General features: G+C 36.4%; 1 protein-coding gene across 14 annotated transcripts in view; it reads left to right on the top strand.

Moving 5' to 3' along the window:
- The window catches only part of PTBP3 (polypyrimidine tract binding protein 3), a 43,653-nt gene extending 30,163 nt beyond the window's left edge, over positions 1-13,490 (top strand). For 13 of the 14 annotated variants that reach the window (XM_083883510.1, XM_083883507.1, XM_083883513.1 and 10 more), the window contains 7 exons: positions 1,528-1,605; positions 2,248-2,378; positions 4,953-4,986; positions 5,624-5,716; positions 6,229-6,445; positions 7,492-7,569; positions 8,264-13,490. In XM_083883510.1, coding sequence (XP_083739636.1) covers positions 1,528-1,605; positions 2,248-2,378; positions 4,953-4,986; positions 5,624-5,716; positions 6,229-6,445; positions 7,492-7,569; positions 8,264-8,396 — 764 coding nt within the window. In that variant the 3' untranslated portion in view covers positions 8,397-13,490. The remainder of the gene's footprint in view (positions 1-1,527; positions 1,606-2,247; positions 2,379-4,952; positions 4,987-5,623; positions 5,717-6,228; positions 6,446-7,491; positions 7,570-8,263) is intronic. The other variant, XM_083883512.1, reaches the window with a different exon arrangement.
- Positions 13,491-25,434: the final 11,944 nt, after the last annotated feature.

The raw sequence follows: 25,434 nt of genomic DNA, 5'->3' as shown, positions 1-25,434 counted from the left end.
AAAATGAACTGTTCTTGAAACTTGTTTATCTTCTCTTTTTTCTTTATTTTTCTTTTGCTTTTAGTGGAAAAGATATACTGCACTATAAACAAACAGGTTTTGTGCATATTTTGCATTTAAAGAGTTCTTCTATCTAATGAACATTAGCAGAAATACATAAATTGGCTTCCTTAGAAAACTAGGCTGATAGCCATAAAGCAAATGAATTAAAAAAAAAAAAAAAAAAGGTTCAAAGAATTCCAGATCTTTCTGCATTAGTTTAGTTTGACAATTATTACATTCCTGATTTTGGTATCAGGGTGCAACATGCAGGTCTTATTTGGCAGAATAGAAGTTCTTGATCTATTTCTTCATTAATGTTTCCATTACTGTTCTTGGATTGTTAATAAGTGATTAATAACCATATTGCCAGAACTTGTCATTATAATGCACCAGCGTGTGTATTTCAAGAATGTATTTACTTGCTTTGGTGTGATAAATGTGTTCAGTGTTTTATACGAAAGACACTGTTGCCACAGATAAGAGGAGGTGTAATGTGATGCGGTATTCATGAATACTTGATCTGCGGTGTCTGTTCCATTTCTTTTTGTATTCATAAGAGATACTTCTTTTGGTATTGTATTATCCCTATCAATAACCATTTACTAGTAGCTCTATTTTAATCAGTGGTGTGGAGGTTTGAGTAGTTAAACAGACATACTACCAAGCTTGTAGAATGTGTTTTCTGATTATATATGCTTAATTTAAGAAAATGAAAATCTGATGTGTCATTATATGTGAACGAGTACACAGCTCAAGTTTGTATCTAACTGCTTAGAACACAGCTTTGTGTGCTATCCTGGGTACCACTTACCTCCACATACTAATGTGGAAATCACTGGGCTATCTTTGATGCTGGGACTCTCCATATGTTGCTATTCCACATCTGGTTAATGCTTGTGATTTCCAGGGCAACTATAAAAAAACCTGGTTATTTATGAAGTTACACAAACGGGGAAGTACATCTCTTTAAAAAGCAGAATATATATGCATTATGCATTTCAGCAGCTAGTAAAATTCAGAACCTCAGATTAGTTGTAGAAGGTTTGTATTGTTTAATTTATACTGATCTTAGTATTCAGGAGTCATATCTCATCATTGCAAAACATCTTTGACTGTATTTACTTGCAGAAAATTTCTAGAATACATGTCCATTGTAGGAATAAAAACCACTGAACACAGGCTTTAATGGATACTAATCTCTGCTGTGCTTTCCTATTCAAACTTCTCTAATTTACATTTTGCCCTGACTTCATTTTAGAGACAATCCTTGAGGCTGACCAGAATATTTGCCTTCAAAAGTGGCTGAAAATTTTCTTTGTAAAACATAAGATCTTGGATTTCAGTGAAAGTTTTAACCCAGAAGTTTTATAAACATTTGGAATCACAGATAAGGTCAAAATCGCAACACTGGTAGCTGATTCTGCTGAAATCTGTTCTGTAAAACTTTTAAAATCTGCTTTAAAAAAATCTGTCTGTTCTCTCTAGCCACCCAAAATACCATCTTTCCATCATATACAGGGCCTTCTGGGTTTGCCCCAGCCTTGGGCTTTCCTCAGGGAGCAGGTAAGTTTGTTTTCTAAAAATGTGGTGTTTGTAATTATGGCTAATGGCTCATCTGAATACATCTGTTCAGAGCCATTTGTTTTAAAATGTAGCAATCAGAACACATTATTAATTTGAGTAATTGTAATTCTTTCTTATATATATTCAATAAAATGAGTTTCTGTAGTAAAAAACATATACTCATGTAGTTTATCTTTCAATAAGCAAAGGACCTAAATGCCACGATAAAGATTATGTGCAAGAGAAGAAATTAAGCATTTTTTTTTCTCAGAATCATAAAACTACTATGGCATTCAAAGCAATTAAAAGGAAGTCTCCCCTTTTCTGGCAAGTGAGAAATAGATAGTTTTTTAGACTATGATCTTTTCCTTTCTAGCACAGCATAAACTTGGTGCTGAATTAATTTTCTTCTTTCTTGGGTTGCAATTTATGTCCCCTTTTGTTTGGGTCTGTATAGCTGAATATTTCATTTTTCTCTAAAAGGGAGGGGCTTCCTGCTTTAATGGTCAGATACTAGTAATAACTAAATTCCTTAAAAGCATTTTTGAATTGAATATTGATGTTTTTGCCAAATATAACCTGCTTGTGTATTTTTCCTTTTCCACTTTGAGATGTCAAGTGATGCTATTTATGGCTTTGCAGGTCCTTCCGTTCCACCTGTTCCTGGTGCACTTGGTCCTCTCATGGTCACCACATCAGCAGCGCCTGGACATGTGACTAATCCTGGTATTCCAGGAAACTCTGTTTTACTAGTCAGCAACCTCAACCCTGAAGTAAGTTTGATTGATGGAACTGATGCAAATGCCACCTTGTACCAACTGCCAGAATCCTGCAGACTGACATTAGCTGAAGGAATAAGAGATATTTTCTATGCTGATAATATGAAAAACAGGACAGCTGTATACTTGTTTTAGGCAGTTGGTAATATTGAGCTTTAGAAACTCCAGTCATTGATGAAAAGCTTTCTAACACAATTTACTTTAGGAATCCTATGTTAGCAGTGTAGCTATTAATTAGAGAGAAGTCTATGGTCAAATGTAAAAAAATATTGGAAGACGTAAACAGCATACATATGATAATTTACTGGTATCTCTGTGAGCATGACTCCTCTGTGTGCTGTTTTATCTGTAAAGAAGGCAAAGGATTTTTCCTTACACTGGTTAAAAAACAAGGAATTAAATGGAAAGGAGGGAATAGAAAAGGCATGCTAAGTCAAGTACTTTTCTAAACATGTGTAGGATCTTTCTAGTTTTGCAACTTTTTTGAGATTGAAGAAAAAGAACACAGGTACATTATGTTGACGTCACTCTACATTAATTTTTAAAAGTTGATGCATACCTCTGTTAACTTTTCATAATACCACACTGATGCTTTTTCATATGGTGGCTGTAAAATTCCAAGGACAACTTGTAAAGTTAGTCTTGTAGTGAAAATGACATAGGCTGGTCTATAATCTTACTCATGTTACTTGAACACTGATCAGGGTTTAATTAAAAGCAATATACATCTTAAAAAAATAAAATCAAGCTTTACCAGGGCCATGACTTAAAACACAATTCTTTTTGACTGTTGAGAAGCAGTGCTGTTGCAGCAATGTAAAATTCTGGTTATAGACTCTCAGTATATTTCCTTAACTATAAAACTGCTAGGAGTTGTTGGCAAATTTGAAGTTACCTTCCTATTCTGAGGTTTAAGAATCTGTTCACCAGTTTCTTTAAATAATTGTTCTGTTTCTGTTTTCGTACTAACAACCAAATACACAGTAAGCACCAAAAACCCATCTCTAGAAAGGATTGTAAGACAAGTCACTTTTTCTTTGATTTTTCAATATATCAGTGAGTTTCTGATGATGGCTGCAGTCTGTGCTTTCTGCAGCAGACTTTAAGATGGTTTTCTGAACTGAAAGGAGCGTGCCTCTTAAGAATAAGCATATGTGAAGCATAGGACAAAGCTCTTTTTAGGATATTGATGCTTTACATAGTAGTAATCATAATTAAGAATTCATGTAGAACTTAATGCTATAATGCAGGATACAATGTCAATGTATTAAGTAATGCTCAACTTCTTAAAAGGATAAAAATAAGAATATGCTACACCATTGATTGTTGGAAATTTATTTCATGGCAGTTCTGTAACACTTGTGCTTCAGTACTGGTTGTCTGACCCCTGTCACTCCTTTTTCTCTGTATAGAAAATCTGGTTGACCTTATTTCAGTTCATATTTCTCTGCTGTTGCAGGGTTTCAGTGTGTATTTAAACATTCCTTTATGACTTCTAAATTATCTGGTTTTGTCTTTTGTTCTCTCCCCCCATGCCCCCTTTGTTGTTTTGTTTTTTTTAAATAGAACTATTGCGGTCTCATTTGAATAAGAAATTTCTTTTTAAAACCAGAAGTCTCCATCCTGAACTTAAAAATTTGGGCCAGAAGAATAAACTCTTGATGAATTTAAATTTTACATTGATAGTAATTGTTCTCTACCACTGAATGCTGATGATAAATGGGTATGGCCTTACACGTAGGCTGCAGTATTTTATTTTTTGAATAATTTTACAGTATATTTGGTACACATTTGAGTTGAGAAGGAATAAGGCTAGAGAGTGTGAGTAGTGCTTCTGATAGACAGGTATTTTTAGAACTCATTACTGGCAAAACCTTTGTCTCAGTTGAAAAAATTTTGGCTGCATTACATTGTAAATTATCTTCTTTGTTACTTGGCACACAAGAATTTAATTGAGAATCACCAAAGAAAAATAATTCCTTTCAATATTTAGCTTTTTGTTCACAGCTTCTAACTGAATACAATTTAAATACCACTTTATATCCTTCGTAAATAAACAGTTACATTTGCTGTGTCTCCCTTTTGAATGTCATGGCCATATAGAGGGATGGGGACAAAATTGATGACAAAGCAAATGTATTTTGAAGCAACTGGGTTTAGCTTTGTTGGTACTGTCTGTTGTTTACAAAATACAAAGGAGTTCTTTAATGCTTTATTTTTAATTTAACAAATGTCTTTCATTTTTTTGTGGAATGAGCTGCTGGCTTAAAAAGAATAAGGTCAAATAATGAAGCGACTTAAAAAATTAATAGCTTCTGCAGCTTGAGTGATGAAAATGCATGAACTGAAGTGTTTGCTTGTTTACATATTTTACATGTGCATAGCAAATATGTATTAACAAGAGTACCATACACTGTGATTGTTGCAGGAAATGGCTTTTGGAGAGACAGGTTTATGTATTAGTATGCAGTATCTCTTCCACTCTTTTTGTTTACCATGCACCTATGGAATAGATGTCTTTATTTGCATGGCTTTAGAAATAATGTACTCATTTTATCATTTAAACAGGCCATCACACCTTATGGACTTTTCATCCTATTTGGTAAGATATGTCAAATATACCTTGGCAAACCACAGGGCTAGTGGTTCTTTTTATTTATCTGACCTATGCTGGTTAATTAAAACTCCATTGCTCTGTGCATGTCCAGGAAATGCACTGAGAGAATGCACTGGTTTTAAAATGGCAGTAAGTTGAGTCAGGACTTAGCCACAGATGCCAAAATGGCAGAACAGTTAGTGTCAGAACAATTTTGGTGTGTGGTCCAATTTGTTTACTACAAAAAATGGGAAAGCAAAGTAAGATGAAAAAACAGAGTTTGCATCAGAGGAAATGCTGTACAGAAATGGCTCATACATTAGCTGCAAGGGACAATGTTTGGCAAAGTAATATTTTAATATGCCTCGGTTAAGAGGACTTTGACAACTAATGCTCTATTTAAAAACTGAACATGAACATAAACATGCAATCGTATGACTAGGATCTGGGGGATGTTCCTCCACTTAAGAGCCCCAGAAAATAATACACAAACTTTAAAACTCTCCTTATACTAATGTTTTAACCAACCTGTTTAATGAGATGATTATTCTTTGTAACACTAATGTTAGTCAAAAGAAAAAGGCTCGGCTTTGTGCTTTTCATAGTAGTGCTCTGAAAAAATTTTCTTTCTGGATTTCCACAGGTGTATATGGTGATGTGCATCGTGTGAAGATCATGTTTAAGAAAAGAGGAATTGCTTTGGTTCAGATGGCAGATGCAGCCCAGGCTCAATTAGGTATTGATTTTTAAGGCACAGTTATCCTTCAAGCTAACATGAGTTTAATATAAAGGAGAAATTTGTCATCTGTCAGTGACAAGCATAAACAAATTAAATTAATCATTGTGCTGCATTACTGCATGGAAACTTTGAGAAACTCTTAGTGGTTTAAAAAAAAAGTCCTGTGAATCTCAATCTAGTAAATACTAGAATTAAAACGTACAACTCTCCTGTCGTTTATTTTAATATGTTATATTTTCCTGTAATTTATCTTACATCTACCTATTTAGGAATAATCAACTGGTCAGTGTTGTAATGCTGGTTTCCATTTTTTGGCATTGAAACTGGATGTTATATTATATCCTTCTACCTTTTTTAAATGTAATGTGACATAGCCCACCTGGTAGATGTGGAAGTTGCAGTTTAAATTTAGAATGTGAAATCTGACACTAAGTAGAAAACAGTATTCAAATAATTGTCTTTTCTTCCCCTCCATTAATTCCTGTTCAAATTACATTTCTACTGGTTAGCTATCAACTACTTGAATGGACAGAGGCTTTATGGAAGGGTCATGCATGCTACTCTTTCAAAATATCAGACAATCCAACTTCCTCATGAGGGACAAGAGGACAAAGGTCTGACAAAGGACTATAGCAACAGCCCTTTACATCGTTTTAAGAATCCCTGCTCTAGGAACTTCCAGAATATCTTTCCTCCATCTGCCACCCTGCATCTCTCCAACATCCCGTGAGTATCTGCATGTGTCATCTCCTTGGAAAGATGGTTTTTAGGTTATGTTGTCAAGTTGAAAAGTCTGATGTAAGTTTTGGTTTTCTTTCCTTGTCCTTTTTGCAGTTCATTCTGCTGTGGGTAATTGTGATATGTAATTAAAAATAAGTGAATCCTTTAACTGTTCTGTTTTTATCATTAGCAAAGAGAATAACTGGGGGAATTATCTCCTTTGAGTTTTGATCAGTTTACATTTTCTTGAGAGTATGCTTTTGGTTTTTGACATATTAAATCATATGTCACCAATTTTCACAAAGGTTAAAGACATGTTTTGAGGTAAAGTACATGACAACAAATTCATCATTGACATTGTTATTTAATATACATACAGTTTTTAATAATTTTAATACTTTTTAAAGATCAGTTTCTACAGAATTCAGATCTCTTAGGTGGAGGGCAAGTTGTGAGAAAGAAAAAAGTATTTAGTGTTCTCTTTAAGACTGAAATAATCTTTTTTATGGCTAGGATGTTATCAATAGTGTGTGGAGTAACAGCCAAACATAAGTTTTTACAGGCTTCTCTTGTTTGGCAGCTGTGGAAGGAGGGAAAAAAGGAAACTGGAATTTTGTCCAAGTAAGAAAAGAAACTGAGACATTTTGAAAGCAGCTTTTTGAGTAAAACAAAAATATTTCAAAATTGAAAATATGTGATGTGCACTTGCACAAATTGCAAGTGAATACACGTGAAGTGTATTCCTTATGATATTGGGATATTTTTATGCAATCTGAATTTTACTGAGAAAGAAATGGGTTGGATGAAAAGCAATAGAATATGTCTAAAATATTTTTGTACCACAATGTGATACTAAAATGTTGAGTAAAAGACAAGTGTTTTGGGCTGAAGTGTTGACATGATTTGAGTTGATGGACATAAATTTAAACGGTAAAAACTAGTTTATAAGTCAAAATTAAGATCTTGATAGTATTACAAAACTCTGTGCTCTTCTACAAATTGATGGGAGTTTGTTTTTGTTTGTTTGGTTTGGTTTTTTTTCTTTCAATTAGGCCTTCTGTTACTGTTGATGATTTGAAGAACCTTTTTACAAGTAAAGGATCTACTGTGAAAGGCTTCAAATTTTTCCAGTAAGTTCTCCTGTAAAATTGCTAAGCAAGCTTTCATTCTGGAAAATAGCCAATTGCTTTTTTTCGACTTTCTATGTGTGTATAACTACAAGCAGAATTCCATGTATATATAGGTATAGGCAAAAGTGGTATAGCTATCATGATTTTTACAATACTTTCAGTATAAAAATTTTAAATTAAATACTGGGCTAGCATAACTAAACTAAGAATATCCAACCTTTTGACAAATTCCATGTGTGTTCAAAGTAAAACAAGTTTAAGGAAAGTAAATGCTCACTTGAAAAAATACAAGCTTTGTGTATGTAAAATGCCATATAAAAAATTACAGTGATGACAATGTAGCTGCAATAACTAATGTTAGTTGGCAGCATTATTTCAGTACAATCGTACCTGCTAGAATAATATCATCTATATGGACAATGAAATTATTTCTTAGAGGTCTTCAAGCCTTATTTTGACCTAGCTTTTTGAAGTCCAGTGTAATGAAAGAATGATATGACTTTGAGCCATAGAGTCACAAACTGTATGTAGTTTTGTTATCTTTACATTTAAGCAGATGCACAAATAGCTCTAATTCTTTTGCTGTACAAGTATGTGTAATATAGCTGAGGAAAAAAAACCCACTTAGGCCACTTTTCTGTGTTGGCTAGTCAAATTTTGGTTAGGATTAATAATTGTTTTTATTGTTCTTCAGGAAAGATTGCAAAATGGCTCTTATCCAACTGGGCTCTGTGGAAGAAGCAGTTCACGCTCTCATTGAGCTTCATAATCATGACTTTGGAGAAAACCAGCATCTCAAAGTTTCCTTCTCAAAATCTTCAATCTGAATTTTCTGTGAATTTTCCCTTTAAGGCTGCGTAACAGTTTTAGTAAAATTTTCAAATGAAAGACTGAGACAGCTGTGACCAACTCTGTCTCCTAAAAGAAAAACCTCATTCATACAGAAAAAATTAAGTGATGATATTTTCTGATTTTAGCTGCAAGTATGTCATCTATATAAAGATTCTCCTGTGAAATAGTTTTAGCAACAATATTTATCATCAAATTTCCTACTTAAAATTATATTTTGAGAACATTGTTTCAGCTTTTGTTTGAAATCAGCCTTACAAAACAATTTAGAGTGCTTCTACAATGTACCAAATGAGTATATTTAATGAAAAGGTAAATCTACTCTGTGCACATTAAACACTAATTTGAATGTGAAATAGTGCTTGGGTTTCTTGAAGAAAAGCAAACAGTAACTGTGAGTATCCTCTAAATAGTATTTATGTTACGAGGTGTGTGTTCATACTTCGGTGAATCTTTACAAATAACTTGTTTATAAAAAGTCTGTGCTGTTCTTTTAGATTAAATTATTAGAGAAAAGGCAGTGCCTTCTCTCTGTAGAATAAAAGGTATTTGACAAGTTTCTTCAAAGTGTGTGGTATTGGAGAATTAGTTTGACTTGACTGTGGGTTGGAAGTTTGATGTCCTATTTCTACTATGAAGGGATGTGTAACAATACCTTGGAGAAAATAAAACAAGAATATGGTCTTGATTTAAAATAATTTTTTACATTTCTGGAAGTAATTAAATGTTTGCAATCTTATGGAAAATATTCAGGTCTATGATGGTTTTGACATTTTTAAGAAGTTATTTTTGCTAAGGTCATCTTTCAGGGCAGAGAAATTAAATCTCGAGGTTTTTTACCACTCTGAAGTCTATTACTTAAATTACTGTGTATTTACCTAATTTCTTATTATGTGCCTTACTATGTGTGTATGAAAAAAATAGATTAGAGCATTATATGAAGTATCTTGCAAAAATATTGTGGGCTTTGTGAAAATACTCCTCTTGGTCTTTTTGAAAATGCTTTCCATGATACTTCAAGATATATTTTTTCATCAATAATAATTAATTTTGAATTCTAGTTTCTTGTGCTCTCTTATGGGGATTGGATATAGATGGGAATGAGGTTTCATTTGTTGTAAAATCACTTAGGGATTCTTTAAATTTACCTAGTTGCACTTCTCTGATGGTAGTTCTTCACTGATAGAAAAAATATACTAAAAAAACCCCAAACAAACGTATATAGGAAGGCCAAACAGCAAATCCAGTTTTTCTGGATTTTGTCTGACTTTTTGAGAGACTCTGGCTGTATCAGAATATTCTCTTCAGGGTTTCTGCATTTTTTATTTTTAATACTTTATAGTGTTAAAGTAACAGAATGCTATCATTCTTTCCTTTCTAAGTATGAAGGAATGTTTGACACTGAATCTTGATTCCTCTGTGGGGAATGAGCTGAGATGCAGTTAGGTTTTGCCATGAGTGTATAGGTGAATACTAATGACTTCTGATCCTATTTTGAAAAGCTAAATTTCCTAGTGTTTTCTTTCGCATAAATTAATTAAAAATTAATTTAATTTTACTTTACCACATTTTAAAGACCGATTTCTTTCAAACATGGCACTTATTTACTTCTAACTATTGCAGAATTTGTTTCTGCTGTAATGTTTTGCCATTCATGACTGTTTTCGTTCATCTGAATCATAGGATTTTGTCTTTCTAGAAGATATGTTTCTACCATGATCTGAGTGTTCTGTAGTGAGCTTTCTCAGATTTTTCCTTTGAATTATTTTTGCAAAGTCAGCCTAATAGTAGTTTGCCAGATACTACCTTGATGTACATAAATAGATTATAGGTGTAGTGTTAAGGAAACTTCCCAGTCTGACCATCCAGGATCCACTCTGGCAGTCATTCTTTCACCACCTGAGCTGGGACTGAGGCCCCTTCCCAGCTGCAGCCCCACATTTCCACAGTCAGAACAGGTTTCCTTACTGGGTGGGCCCCAGTCTCAGGCATCCCAACCATTAAAATAATTTTATCACAGTGCAATAGCAAACTGACAGCTCGAGCTGGTGTCTCTGAGGAGGGATCCTGAACGAAGGAACTCCTGGGCATTTATCCCCTCCCCAGTCTGAGCGCGGGAAGGTCTGGGATCGTCGGCTCTGCCGGGTCTGGTGTCCGGTCCGGTCCTGGCTGGGCCGCAGGTCCCTGGGCCCATGTTGTGCTGAGGGTCGGATCTTCACGGCCTCTTTGCCTGGCTCCAGAGCTCAGCCTGCAGCTCCCACTGCAGCTGCACCCCGAGCTGCCTCAGAGGATGTGTTCCTCGAATAGTGTAGCAACCAATCTGACTGCACAGATATAGCTATACATCTGCTGTACAACACAACTATATAAATATGCAGAATTGTACTGGAAAGTTCGACTGGCTTAGGAATAATATTCCCCTAAGGCATGTTTTGGGTTTCACAGAATCAAAGAGGTGTGGGTTGATCTATATGAGGTTCTCACAGGCCCACCACTCAGTCTGTCCAGATCCTTCTGGATGGTATACTTTCCTTCCTGGTGTGTTGAGTGTATCACACAGCTTGGTGTTGTCAGCAAACTTGCAGAGGGTGCAGTTGATTCCACTTCATGTCACCAAGAAGGGTGTTTAACAGCTCTGGTACCAGTGCTTATCCTTACAGAACACTGCTCATTATTGGTCTCCACTTGGACATCAAGCTGTTGACCACAACTCTTTGAATGTGGCCATCCAGCCAATCCCTTTTCCCGTTAGAGGTCCACCCATCAAATCCATGTCTCCAGTTTAGAGCCAAGGAAGTTTTGTGGGACAGTGTCATGCTTTGTGCAAGTCCTAGTAGGTGACATCAGTTGCTCTTTTCTTATCCACCATTGCTGTAACTGTTGTAAAGGCCATTAAATCTGCTGGACATTATTTGCCTTCAGTAAAGCTATCTGCTTCATAATCTTATTGGGAACCAAGGTGGGACTTCCATACTTCCAGCTCCCTGGTCTTTCTTATTTTCCTTTTTACAAATGTAGGCTGTGTTTTCCCTTTTCAAGTGAAGCTTTAGATTCCTCAGTTTCATAGGCTTGGGCTGCTCAGAAAACCTCTTTTCCTCCCAGGCTACTTCTACCCTCTATAGCCTTTCTTTTAGTGTTTGACTTCATGCAGGAGTTCCTTGGTCATCTCAGGCCATCCTGACATTTTTGTCTGACTTCTTCTTTGTTGGGATAATCACTCCTGAGCTTGGAGAAGGTGATTCTTGAATACCAACAAGTTTTCTTGGGTCCCTCTTCCCTCCAGGGCTTTACCTTGTGATACTCTGAGGCAGATCCCTGAGGAGGCCAGAGTCTGCTCTCCTGAAGTCCAGGGCAGTGAGCTTTCTGTGCACCTTCCTTGCTGCCCTAAGGATCTCAAATTTCATTTCATGGTCCTGCAGTCAAGGCTGCCCTTGAGCTTCACATTCCCCACTAGCCCCTCCTTGTTGGGAGAAAAAGCTCCAGCACAGTACCTATTCTCCTTGGCTCCTCTTTCACTTGAAGAAGGAAGTTATCATCAATGCATTCCACGAAGCTTCTGGATTGTTTATGTGCTGCTGTGTTGACAGGTATTAGGGTGGTTGAAGTTCCCCATTAGGAACAAGCTTTGTGTACTTGAGGCTCCTCCTCTCTGTCTGTAAGGGGCCTCATCTTCTCTGACTTCTTGGTCAGACAACCTGTAGCAGACCTCACCTATCACTTGTCCTGCCTTTAATCCTAACCCATTAACCCTCAATCAGCTTCATCCACTCCCAGGTGAAATTCCATGATCTCCAGCTGGTCATTGACATAGAGGGCAACACCACCTCCTTGACTACCCTTCCAGTCTTTTCTGAAGAGCCTGTATCCTTCCATTTCAACACTCCACTCTTTGGAGCCATCTCACTATATGTCCATGACGTACCAATGAGGTCATAGGCATGCACACATCTCTCTAACTCTTCTTGTTTACTCACCTTCTTATGTGCTACTGCATGGATCTTTGGAGTTGAGGTCCTAATGAAACTGACTTACCAGCTGGAGTAGCTGGAATTCCTTTGTGTTGCTCTTCTGGTGCTTTTCTGCTGACCTCAGCTTCAGGTGCCGAGCATCTGTTGCTGGCACTGGCAACAGATTGATAGGAGTGGGGTGGACTGAGGCTCCCTTCCCTCTAGCATCTTCAGTTTAAAGCCCTTCTCGTCAGCTTGGCAAGCCTATGGCAGAAGATGCTCTTCTCCTCTTTTGACAGATGGACCCTGTCAGCCCTCAGCAGACACAGTTTCTGAAAGCAAGTCCCATGGTCAAAGTGGCCAAACCACTGGGCCCAGAAGCATTTGTTGATTCACCAGATTTGACTGCCCCTTTCAAACACCTTCCCTTTCACTATGAGCATTGATGAAAAGACTGCCTGCAGAATCTTAGAAATTTTTTAATTTAGGAAAAGTCTGAAAGTGGGCATTTATTATGTTTGCTTCTTTGTTTTGTGATACAAGTATTTTGTATCTTTTTTGATTTACCTTTATTGTTCTGGTTTTGCAACCAATTTATTCTTGTCAACATTTAGATTTGTGGGTATCTGAAAGATGCTGCCTCTTAGGGAGATCAGTTTTTACAAGATATGCAGAAAAGCTTTGAAACTTGACAGTATATCTTAACATTTGCTTGGCAGCATGAAGGCACTAATTTAGGCTGCTTTTTCCCTTTTAGTGTTCTGCCTTGAATAATTGAAAGCACAAACATAACACCTTAGTTATTATGATGCATTGTTAATGAAGAATCATGGCAGAAGGAATATTTTTTATACTTTGTGTTTGACTTATTAGTGCCTCATGCAAAAGCATCTCAGCTCTTGATTCTCTAAAGCCTATGATAGCAGATCCCTTGATATCTGTGTAAAGAGTATGATTTGGGAAAGAATTATATTACTCTACAGTCTTACAGTGATGTGGACAGAAAGGAACCTCCAAAGGCCTTTGTCCTGCCTTTCAGTCAGATTATGGACAACTTTAAGCAGTTACTCAAAAAAATTAAAAAACTAATTTAAATTAAAAAAAAAAAATCAAATGGAAAAAAAATTCTCTGTTCTTCGCTGTTGTTTGGCCGCCTTCACTGTGAATTTGCTTCCTTAATATGTAACTAAGCTTTAAACTTACTACATTCTGTGTCTTTTGCCCTTTTCCTTGTTAACTGTGTAACTTTGAAGAGGATACTGGCTTCATCTTCTCTATGCTGTGGCCTTAAGTTGTTAAAGATAGGTTTATAATTTCTTTAACATACGTTACTAGTTTCTATTTGTGAAGTATCTGGTAATGTGCACAGTGTAAGTTAGAATTTGGACACATGTTGTAGTTCTTTGGGGCTGTCTTGTGCAGGGCCAGGAGTTGGACTCAATGATCATTGTGGATCCATTCCACTTCTGCTTGTTCTATGATTCTATGACTATATGGTTATGCCTCTCTATATGTCATGCCCTTGCATCAACTCTGAGTTACTTTCTAGTCCATTCTTTTTGATGGATGCACACTTAGTTCAAAGTGAAATAAGGCCTTTTTAACAACCCAGGAGCAGCTAAGTGCCTTTTCAAATGATACTTGATTTGTTATATAATGGTAAAACTTCTGCTTCTTTGAATTTCTGCAGAACTCTTAAAACATCAGAACCAATTTCTGAAACTTTGACTCGTAATTTGACTCAGTTGCCTTGTCTCTGGTCCTGTGAGTTGTGCTGGGTTTGTGTACTGATAAATTGAAGTTCTTTTTACTTGGAAGATATTCCACATATGAGTTCATTTTCTGATTACAGACACCAAACCTGTGTTTGTATGCCAAAAAAATTATTAGTCTTTGTGGATAGTACTGCCAGTAAGGTCTGTCTGATCAATTATCTTGCTGTCCTCTGATTCATGCCAGTAGGAAAGTGATAAATTGGGGATTTTTATAAGAGACATAGACCTGCTACTTGTCATTTTGTGTTATTAGCTTATACTTCTGTTTTTCAAATGAGAGGTCAGCTGCCTACAAAGACCATTGTTTTGCCTTAACCTTTGGCCCTGATATGTTGTTAGCTAGAGCACAACTACCAGACTTCATTTTGTTACTGTTGTGCTGAAACAATGCTAGTAAGATTGCACAGAATTTTTTCTTTAAATTAACTTTATCTTCTGTCTCTGAAGTTTGGTTTACTATATACAAGATTGTTTGCCTGCTCTTTTCAAAGCAAATCCTAACAGTTAGAATATAAAATTCCTGAAGTATTTAACTTCAGGGATTTATTGATGGGGGATGTGATATAGGAACAAAATTGGACCAAAGTTTTGTGCCTTCAGTAGTTTTATATGTAGGGTTTTTCATATCTGTATGTGTCTTAAGTGTAATAAATACATTTCTCCCCTCTGGAAAAATGTATATTTATATTATGAAAAATTAATATTGTTTACTGACTATACAAGAAGTGAATTACAGCTGTTTCAATACAGATTTAATTATTCTACAGTCTTTCTCGTTAGTTTTTTCTTTTGTACTGTACTAAGTAGGAATCCAAGCATAACTCACATTATTTCCAACTTCAGATAATGATGACATGTTGTGCTTGGAGCAGTCCCAAAGGAATTAAATGCTTACATAATTGAAGGTCCTTGATAAATGAAGAAAGCTTTTATTTAGCAGATTAATGTCATCACTGTAAGCACTTTTTCAGTTCTTGGAAATTGCTTTATTTATGAGTGGGAAGCTACCACACATAAACTTGATTTGAAGCACTTTCCAATTCTTTTTGAATATGTTACCCGCTTTCTGCTGAAGTTCACCACAGAACTGCAGCAGCACAAGACAAAAGTTGCTAACCAAGCAGATTCTCGCATCAGAATGTCACTTCACTCTCTTACCAAAGACTCTTCTGGTTTTACTGATAAGTGAAAACCTGTTTTCTCTCACACTCCTTTCTGATGGGAAGACCCAATGCAAACTGGCCTCTATTTGGGACCGTTAGTGGTGGTAGAAACAGTGGAGAATGAGATAGTAATGTGAACCAAATGGTGTGAGAGAAGGCAAAAAGTTAATATGTAGCTTTTAGTACTGTATACTCAAGACACAGTAAACGTCTCTAAGAATTGCCATCGTTCCCTCATTTCACATAATCTGTTCATAAAAGTTCCCTTTCAGTTTATAAAAATGTTCATCTAACACAGGAAGATACTGTAAATATTTGTAACATCATATTTTTTTTGGTTTTGTTTTTATAAATCTGGCAAAAGAGTGTTTGGGGAAACAAATGGAAATGTAAAATGTTTTTATATAAAAAGATTGTCTGTATATTTTAATAAGCAGAAGCTTTCATTTGTAAAGCATCTTGTGGCATTGCATGAAAAGTATTCCGTATCTGTGGAGATGACTTTAAACTGAAAGAAGATATAAGATGTATTAAAGAAACCTATTTTGTGACTGCGTAGTGCATGGTGAGTTTGATTTTGTTTGTGCTGTAATATATTCTGGCTTTTTAGGTTGGTGTGTTTTCTGATGACATGATATCTATACCTAACTAATTTCCTAACTCTAGTTGTTGTAGCATGTCTTTTAATAAATGTAATTATGACTGTACTCTCTTAAATTTTCCTGTGTTCTTGTCTATTGCTTTGGGTTTTTTCTCGTGTTATAATTGTGCAGCTAATTACACGTTATTATTCTATTTTCCTTCAGCATATGTGGGCATCTAAACAAACGCTTTTCATATCAAATATATTTTAAGAGGGTTAGTCCACATCTTCAGCAACAGGTGAGAGTCAGCAACACCTTAACCTTTTCCTAAGCAGGACAGAAGTTCTTTTTTTTAGCAGGATGGAAATCAATTCTAGAACCTTAAGCCAATCCAGTAGTTGATGACTATTTTGTTATTTGAGACAGGGATGAGAGGCTTCAGTGATGAGAGACTTGGGGCCTTATTATTGAGAATTCTTTTATCTTTAACTATGCTGTACTCTTTTCTAGTCCTAGGATTGATATTTATATCCTTTGCACAAAGATTTTAAAAAATGTAAATAGCAGCTTAAAAAGATGGTCTGCTTTCAGCTTCCTGTTTCTCTACTGTCTTGTTGATTGCTTTTCTTTCATACTTCTTTTGTAGCCCTTCTCTGTGTTGCACAACACTAATTTAGACCCTCTTATTCTTGCATCCAAAATCCAGGATTGATGGTAAACAGATAGTAGTCTAAGGCCATAGATACAAATATGAGGGGTCTGCAGTAACTAAAATTTTCAGCCAATCTGGCATGGATTAAATTGTCTGTTGCTCAGTAAATTATGCTATTACCAGTCTCTGAGTGTAGTTGCTTTTGTAGGGAGAAAAATCTGATTCAATTTAGACTGAATTGCAGGCTTCACCAAAATGCTTGTTCTCCAAAGGCTAGATATGAAGTCCCCATGTGTAACTTTTGATTTTGTCCTTGATACTTAAATATTTGATGAACATTCTAGGGAAAATGCTAGCTTTTGGTGGCCATAATCTGGCTTCTTATTTTTTGACCAAGTCTGCCTGAGAATGTGTGAGAAAGTGAAATTCCAGACTGTTGTCTTCTCCCTTTACTCCTTAATCAAAAAACAAATCCCATCTTGAATTCTTGTCTCCTGTTGTTAACCCTGCAATACAATCATAGTAATATTTTTCCTTAAGCAGTTTATATAAGTGTCTGTCTTGGAAAATGAAAAATTAAATACAACTTTTGAATAGCACAGATAGAAAATTTTTGATACCAGAATTTGTTCTGTTACTTGCAAGCTGAAAGAGAAAAGACAGTAATTGGTGAATTTCCCTGCATCTAATTTCTCATACAGTTTGGATCAGTCCCAAAAGATTTCTTTATAGCCCCAGGCCTCACCCATTTACAGAGGTAGAAATAAGATTATTGTATGCTTTGAAAATAAAATGAAAATTCCCACTTGCATTTTCTAAACTGTGCTGAGATATTTGTACTTGAGTTCTTTGGCATGTAGCAGGTGAGTACAAGGATGTCTAAACAAAAGATAATGAAAGCAGAAGTTGTGGTAGAATATGTAGGTGAGAGAAGGTGTGGGGAGTAGAGGCAGAGGGAAGAAGAGACCTCAGAAAAGTGAGTTGTCCCAGAGACCATTTCCAGACCAATGCCTTTTCTGTTGACAAAAAACTCATCTCAGATGCTGCAAAAAAACCAGAGAGAGTCCAATGACAATGAGAACAAATGTCTTTAGGGTAGTGCTAAGGTATGAGTTGCCTGGCTCCAAAAAAGCTCTTAAAGCAAGAGTAATATTTTAGCTTCAAATTAGTGATCATTCATACTCCACAGTATTTGCTGCTTAGTCTGATGGTTCCTCATGGTAAAACTTCTAGGTCCTGTGTTTTATTTCCAATCTGCTTCAAGTACAGCTACTCTGTTCTTTTGTGAGAATGAGATCTTTTAATGGAAGCGAAGTATACCTTCTGTAATTCCTTCATTAAATCTACTGTGTAAGGTGTTTTTGTAGCTATGCACCTTAAGGGCATGCAAGAAGGCTGGAGAGGGATTTTTCACAAGAGCAGTAAGACAAAGGCAAATGGCCTTAAGCTGAAGGAGAGTAGGTTTGGATTAGATACTGGGAAGAATTTCTTTACTGTGAGGATGGTGAGACATGGGAACAGGATCGTGGCTAGAGAAGTTGTGGGCTTCCCCTCCCTGGAAATGTTAAAGGCCGGGTTGGATGGGGCTTTGAGCAATCTGATCTGGTGGAATGTGGTGTTGCCCATGGCAGGCAGGTCAAACTATACAATCTTTAAGGTTGCTTCCAAGCAAGACTGTTCTATGATTATAGGAACTGTTTCTCTTGTGCATACAAATTGTTTGTACAATTAAGGATTTGTAAGGGTTTTTTTTATTGAGGGTTTTCTGTGGGTTTTTTCCCCTCCAGAGCCCATCTTGGTCTGCAAAGCCACATTGCCCAATGCTTGGAAACTTTTTTTAAAGGAGGGTGAACTGAAGGATATTGCATAATGCCCTAGGCTTACAGCTTTGTGGTTGGATACAGGTTCCATTTCTACTCTGCTATAGTGCTGGCTAACACACACCTAGAGAATATATTCAGTAAGTATCACTGCCCATAAAAATAAAATTGAAGCTTTTTTTAAAACAAATATGATCTCAACACAAAAAAGGAGAAAGGCTAAAGAAATTAGGATAACTCTGCTGCTATTTAGTACTATAAATTCCACTGATGATCTGGGAAAAACTGTCTGTAGCTCCAGGGTCTATTTTATTCAATGCAATGTGGATGGGTGCTGGAAAGAGGAGTTGTGGGTTCTATTCTAATTAAAATCTTCTGACAAAAACCCGAGGTTTGGGTTTAGTTCTTACCCAAAAACATGGCAATGTTACTGGCTGACTTTTCAGCATTACTGACCTTGTCTCTTTTTTTCCTTTTCTTCCCTCTTCCAACTCTCTCCTATGGCCAAATTGTCCAAAAGCAGTGTGAGGTTTAATAACAGCAATACAGTACCTTCAGCAAAATGTAATTTCTGTACATGCAGAATTTGACTCATCTAGTCATCAAATTTGAAGTATCTTGTGAATTGTGTGATTAAGGTTCCCCATTTTGAAAAGCTCTGAAAGTAGTTTTTCTATTTAAGGTCACAATAAATTTATAAAAACTGTTTGCTACCCAAAGTAGTCTCTTCTATCACATCTATTAACTGAAATTATATCACATTATTATATCACATCTATAAACTGAAATTTCTATACTTTTCTTCATATATGGTGTTTGGTTGAGTGACATGCTCTTTTCCTTTATGTGGGTATGTTCTCATTATGAGTGAACAGCTTAAAATTCTGTCTTGCTGAGGTATTAATTATCTTTTCAAAAGCATACAGGGTTTATATGTTGCTCTTTATGTTTTAACAAGTTTATCCTCTTTCTCAGAGCCTTCATTGGTCTATCAGATACTGAACTGGTTGAAGATTTTTGATAGCAGACCTCTCCCAATCAATTCCATAATTGTTCAGTGTTTTTGTTTCAACAGTAAATGACTATGCATTATGGTCTTTGACCATTAGATCTTTCCATGTTGATTCAACCACAGAGATATGAAGGTTAATAAACAATACCATACTTCTTGATGCTAAGACTTGTTATGGCATAAATGTATTTTTCTCTTTTTCTGCTCTGGCTTAGCACTGCTGGTTACAGCCTGCCTGACACAAGATGGCCTGCCTGAGTTAATTTCCCCTTCAAGGATGCTCTATGTGCTTGTAAGATTTCTAAAGAACTTATTGGAACTTTTTGTGGAGTTCTTTATTCACCAGTCAGTGCAGAATTCTGCTACTTGTATGGACAGTTTTTCTTTGAGGAAGTTGTTCAATCACTATATACCTCTAGCTTTTACACAAACTGCTTATTCTGCAGGGCTTAGATTCTCCCAATTCTATATTATAGGAAGACTTCATTTTTCATTTAGGTTTTTTTAATGTATATGATTTTAATCAAGACCCTTCAAAAATATTTTTGGGTCATTGCTGGCACTCATCGACAGGAAAAATAGATAAGGAAGATGCTACTTCTGAAGGGCCTGACCATAAGCTGTTAGCAGCAGCATCTTGTCTTGCCTGGGATATCTCACTCACTTACTGTCTCATGAAATCTAACAGGAAAATTGCTGATAACTTTGCAGATCAATTGCCTAGAAACACTGGGCTTGATTAAGATGCTGAATGTAACTTTGGGAATCCTGCTGACTAATCTTGATTCTGTCCCTTTCAAAGACTAGGATCCAATCTAAACGACCATACTTCTAAACTGACATACACATAACTTCTTACTCTCCAAATGATGGGGGCTGTGCCTTCAGCCAAAGTTTAAAACACTCTCTGGCGTACATCTGGTTGTGCCTAAAATAGGTATAGAATAAAAAAATCTGTAATTGTAATTAGACAGCGGATTCATGTAGCACATAGCAGGAAAAAATTTCTCAGCTTCGTGCAAGCCTGAATGGTCAGTCGTCATTTAGTTCTCACTGGCTTACATTATTTGGATGTCAAGTTTTTCTGTTATGTGAAAAGTTCATGAGCCAATGGTGCCCTTGTGGCCAAGCAGGCCCATGGTATCCTGGATTACATGGGGAGGAGTACTGCCAGCAGGTCCAGAGGGGTGATCCTGCCCCTCTGCTCAGCCCCAGTGAGGCCTCACCTGCAGTGATGTGTCTATTTCTGGGCTCCTCATTACAAGAAAGACATGGAGCTCTGGAGTGGATCCAATGAAAGGCAGCAATGATGATTAAAGGACTGGAGCATCTCTCTTAGGAGGAAAAGCTGAGAGAGTAGGGTGTGTTCAGCCTTGAGAAGAGACAACTGAAAGGGGACCCCATCAATGTCTATGAGTATTTGAAGGGAGGGTTTCAAGAAGATTGAGCCAGGCTCTATTCAGTGATGCCAAGCAATAGAACAAAAGGCAGAAACTACACAGAAGTTCCACCTGAACATAAGGAAGAACTTCTTTACAGTGTTATTGACAATGCACTGGAATAGATTGCCCAGAGTTTGTGGAGTCTCCCTCAACTGAGATATTCAAGAACCATCTGGATGGAATCCTGTGCCATGTGCTCCCAGATAACCCTTCATGAGCAGAGAGGTTGGACCAGGGTCCTCCAGTGCTCCCTTCTAACCTTTCCCATTCTGGAGTTCTGTGATTGTAAGACAAACTTCATTTTTTGCAGATATTATTTGAAGATAAATAGGGCTTTCAACTTTGCAATTCAAATGGAAAAGAAAATAAAAGGATTAGGTGGCCTTTTATTTCCATAGAAATGCCAACCTTAAGTCTTTATTACAATTTATAACAATGCAGAAATGCCATCACCCAGGGTGTATTTCTCCTCTGATTGCCAGTAAATGTAGAAATAATGGAGTTACATCTAATTTAATTTTCCAGGATCAAAGAGCAGAGCTTGTGCTGGCTTTGTAACAAAACAAAACCACTTTTTTTTTTTTTTTTTAATGCCAATGAATGCATAATTTTTTGAATCTAAAATCCAACTCATTCTGCTGGCTTTGTATTCCCAGGGTCTGAAAATACAGTAATTTAAGGTATTTTCTAACTGAGATAAAAACAGCTACTTTGAACTTGATAAACAGCATGTAAAATTTTAATTTCTTACAGAACAACTCAGAGAATGAAGGTTGAGATGTTTACTATGAAAGGTTTAGTTACTAGATTCCCTTTTCTTTCCCACTACACAGTGTAGATGCAAAACTGAGATTGCCTGGTGACAAAGTACAATTGGTCCATAGAGAAAGAAACCATGGCAAAAGAATCCCCAGCTGCCTGAACAGCTTCAGAATGGTATGGTATTTTATCTGTTGTCACAGAACTACAGAATGGTTGGGGTTGGAAGAGACCTCTGGAGGTCATCTGGTTCAATCTTCCCTCTAAAGCAGGTTTGCAGGAACGTTTTCAGGCAGGATGGCCAGGAACTTGTAAGACACAAATATGGAATTTATCTTCATAGAGAATATAGTTTGACAAGTTGCCGTATTCCCCATCTAAAGTTTTTAGACTCACTTTTAGACTTATCTTGGCTATAAATAGGGAGAAAGATGATGGTGAGAGAAGGATAATACAAGGATAATTGTGTAGGCAGTGAGATTTGGGTTTTTCCCTGTGCCTATCAAAGATATTGTCATTAATTTTTTGCCTTATTGACAAGCTGTAATTAAGTTTTATGCAGCTGCAATAGAAAGGTGAACACCCCTGTGGTGAGCCTGGGGAGCCTGGCAGAGAAGAAAGCACTAATCTTGTTGCCAAGTTCTTTCTCTTCAAAAAAATATTTTAGCAGATATTTTAGGATATGAAAGGAAAAGATGTCTGTTCATCTACTTGGAGCTGAAAAAATCACATTACTTTTTATTTATTTTAGTCATTATTTTTAAAATGCATGAAGGGGGTGCTGTTACTGTTCCTTTCTGAACTTTTGCTTTGTTCCTCTCTGCCTCCTTCCTCCTAACTATGTTCTTCAGTCAGCATAACCCTCAAAATAATGACATAGCATGAAACAATCAGAAGCAATGGCTATCAGCAGTATTCTTGGATGATATTCCAAGATCTGACAACACTAGGACACTGCCCATAAACCAATATGCACTAAGTCCTTGTGGTTTAAAATTTTCTGAAAACTGGGGCAGGCTGCTGTGGCATGAAAGCTTCTACCAGAGGTTATGTTGCACCATACACACTTACATAGGATTACTATCCCAGTAACACATCTAAGTGGGAGGGAGAAGTGAAGAGAGGCAGAGAGGAGTTAGCTTATCAAAGCTCTCAGTGGGTTTGTGGCAAAGCCCAGTTTGGTCTCCTAGGCTAAAACCCACAGATAGCAGCCCTTTTGCTCTGGAGAGCTGCTTTTCTGATTAGCAGTAACTGTCAGCAGGCTTTATCACCTACTCTGCCTTTGTTATGAGATGTACAGGGCATGCTCTGATATATGTTATATCCAAGGCCTATCCTCTAGGGAAATAGCATAGAAGCATTCAATATTTAAGGTTCAAATTCAGGTATTCAATGCTTTTACAGGAATCTTATTTACATTTTCATCCTGACTTTATCTGCTAGGAGCTGAGACAGTGGCATAGGCACCCTGAGAGAACAGACAGAAATACTGCAAACAGCTTAAGTGATAATATTTCCTTAAAAAAACCCCAACATACACGATATTGCTTTACTTCTGCACTGTATGTACTGAAGCATTTTCAATAGAAACTGAAGAGGCTCAGCCAATCTTTTCAGTTATTTCTGAATATTTTGAATTATTGAATTATTTTCAATAATTGGTGTTCCTTATTCTGGGAACTAAGCGGGTAACCTGAAACCAGTTATTAATTTGAATAATTTTAAATAGGCAAGAGAGACAGAATTCAGATAGAAGGAATCTTCCATCAATCTGTAGTTACTCTTTCATTGCCAGTTGGAAAGAAGCCCTTGATATCAAGCTGTTCAAGAATGCAGCTGCCCTATGAATAGCTGAGTGATCTGTTACCAAGGATGAAATACATTTATTCACCCTGGCTGAAGATGTTTGCTGTGTTTTTAAAAATGTGTTTGCTGAAAGAGTTATTAGCACTTTATTTTGTCTTCATAATAACATGTGTCAAAATAAGCAGTGTAATCTATGCTAAAACATCCTTGGGAGAAAAAACAAAGATATTTGGATGGCATTATGATACTCATTGTCTGCAAAGGAGACAGAACAAATAGAGATGGCTGAGGAGATATTTAATCTGGCTTAAATTTTCAATTAGCTTATTTTCAATTATCTGCATTTAGACACTTGGAAGCTAAAAGTGCACAGGAAACTTGCAAGCATCTCTGGACAAATTTAATAACTTCAACCATCACAACTATTCTCTTTTCACTAAGAAGAAAAATTGAAGCAAATACTGGTACATACATCTTCTGGGTAATTTAATGTTAGGGATGAAGGAAACACTGTAATAAAAAACTAGGTTTCCTTTAGGTTTGACAAGGAAAAGATTAAAATTTTTATCCTATCCAGAACAGAAAATATAGGTAGATATTAGTCTATTTTCATTTGAGAGATTTTTACATGAAACAAGCAAGATTTGCCCAAGATGTTAAGGATCAATGTGTTGGGACACTAGTCTGCCTTACTCTCCTGAATCTTTAATTATCTTTCTGTACCAATTAGCTAGGGCCTGGGCAGGTGACCCCCAGGCAGAAATGATCTGTGATGAATCTCACTGGTGGATTCAAACCTGAAGCAGTGGAAGAGATTGTTTGGGAATGCTGTGAATTCTGCATCACTGTGAGCATAAAGAGCAAGTTAGATAAGTATTTCAGGAATCATAGAGTTGACCTTGTTGTGAACAAATGACCTCTCAATATCTTTTGACACTTATTTCTTATGACCATGCATTGAGTTTAAAGTAGCCTTTGTGTGTAGTTTAATTATTTGGTTCTGAAGGATGTCTTGAACAGTATTTAATTGTCTGTTCAGACACGATAGACAGTAACATAACAAGGAGGTTCCAGTCTAGGTCTAGTACTTTTTTCAGCTGATATACATCTTTGTTTCTTTCTTTAAAGAATATTTTTATTAAAATTTTTAATTTGTTCTCTTTATAAATATGATGTATTTTTTCAGGCTTTGTGCCAAAATTATGCTTCTGTTTGCTGCATGAGGTGCTTATAATTATAAAAAGTTGCTTCCACTACTTTTTATGAAAAGAACAGTAGAAATTGCAGTGATTACTAGGTCTGCTACACAGTGAGCTGCCAAGGAAGATGAAAATTTTAATTTCCAAACCATTTTAATATGTTGTGCAAAACAATTGCTCTCTGAACCATTCCTTATAATGATAAGCTACTTACCACCATTGAGAATGCATGCTTCCAATTTCAGTAATTTAAAGGGAGAAATACGCAGCAATGACATCTGTAGTGTGTTCTTCCAAAAGCAGGATCACTTGAATGCAACTGGCTGCTGCTGAAGAATCTGGTCAAGATGAATAAGCGTAGCAGAAACTGATAAAAAATGTATACATGCTTAAGCAGGCAGAGCAGTAATTAAAACAACAAAGACGAACAAAAACAAACAAAAAACCCAAACAAAAATCAAAGTGAAAACCCAAAACAAACAAACAAACAAAAACCCCCCAAACCCCCCCCCCCCCCCCCGCCCAAACAAACAAAAACCCAAAATCCTCCCCAAAACAACAAACCAAAACCTCAAAAACTGGAAGAGAGTAACTTAGGTAAATAAATCAATAAAGTTGAGAATTCAGTGAAACTGAGGTTTGCATCCCTTGAAATCAGGCACAGATAGTTTGGTGTTTATTATTACACAGCAGTAAAAGATCAGGTTATGTCACTTAATACTGGTGATAGAGGACTGGGCTACATTAGCATTCAAGGGCATTAATGAAAAGCCATCATAGCACATCAGCAAAACTTTTTCAGGAATCTGATTAGAGTTATCAAATATGCCGAATTCTACTTTTGTGTTAGGCATCCC

This window comes from Zosterops lateralis (assembly GCF_965231275.1).
Source record: "Zosterops lateralis genome assembly, chromosome: Z".
Taxonomy (NCBI): Eukaryota; Metazoa; Chordata; class Aves; order Passeriformes; family Zosteropidae; genus Zosterops; species Zosterops lateralis.
This window is presented reverse-complemented; position numbering and strand designations above follow the sequence as displayed.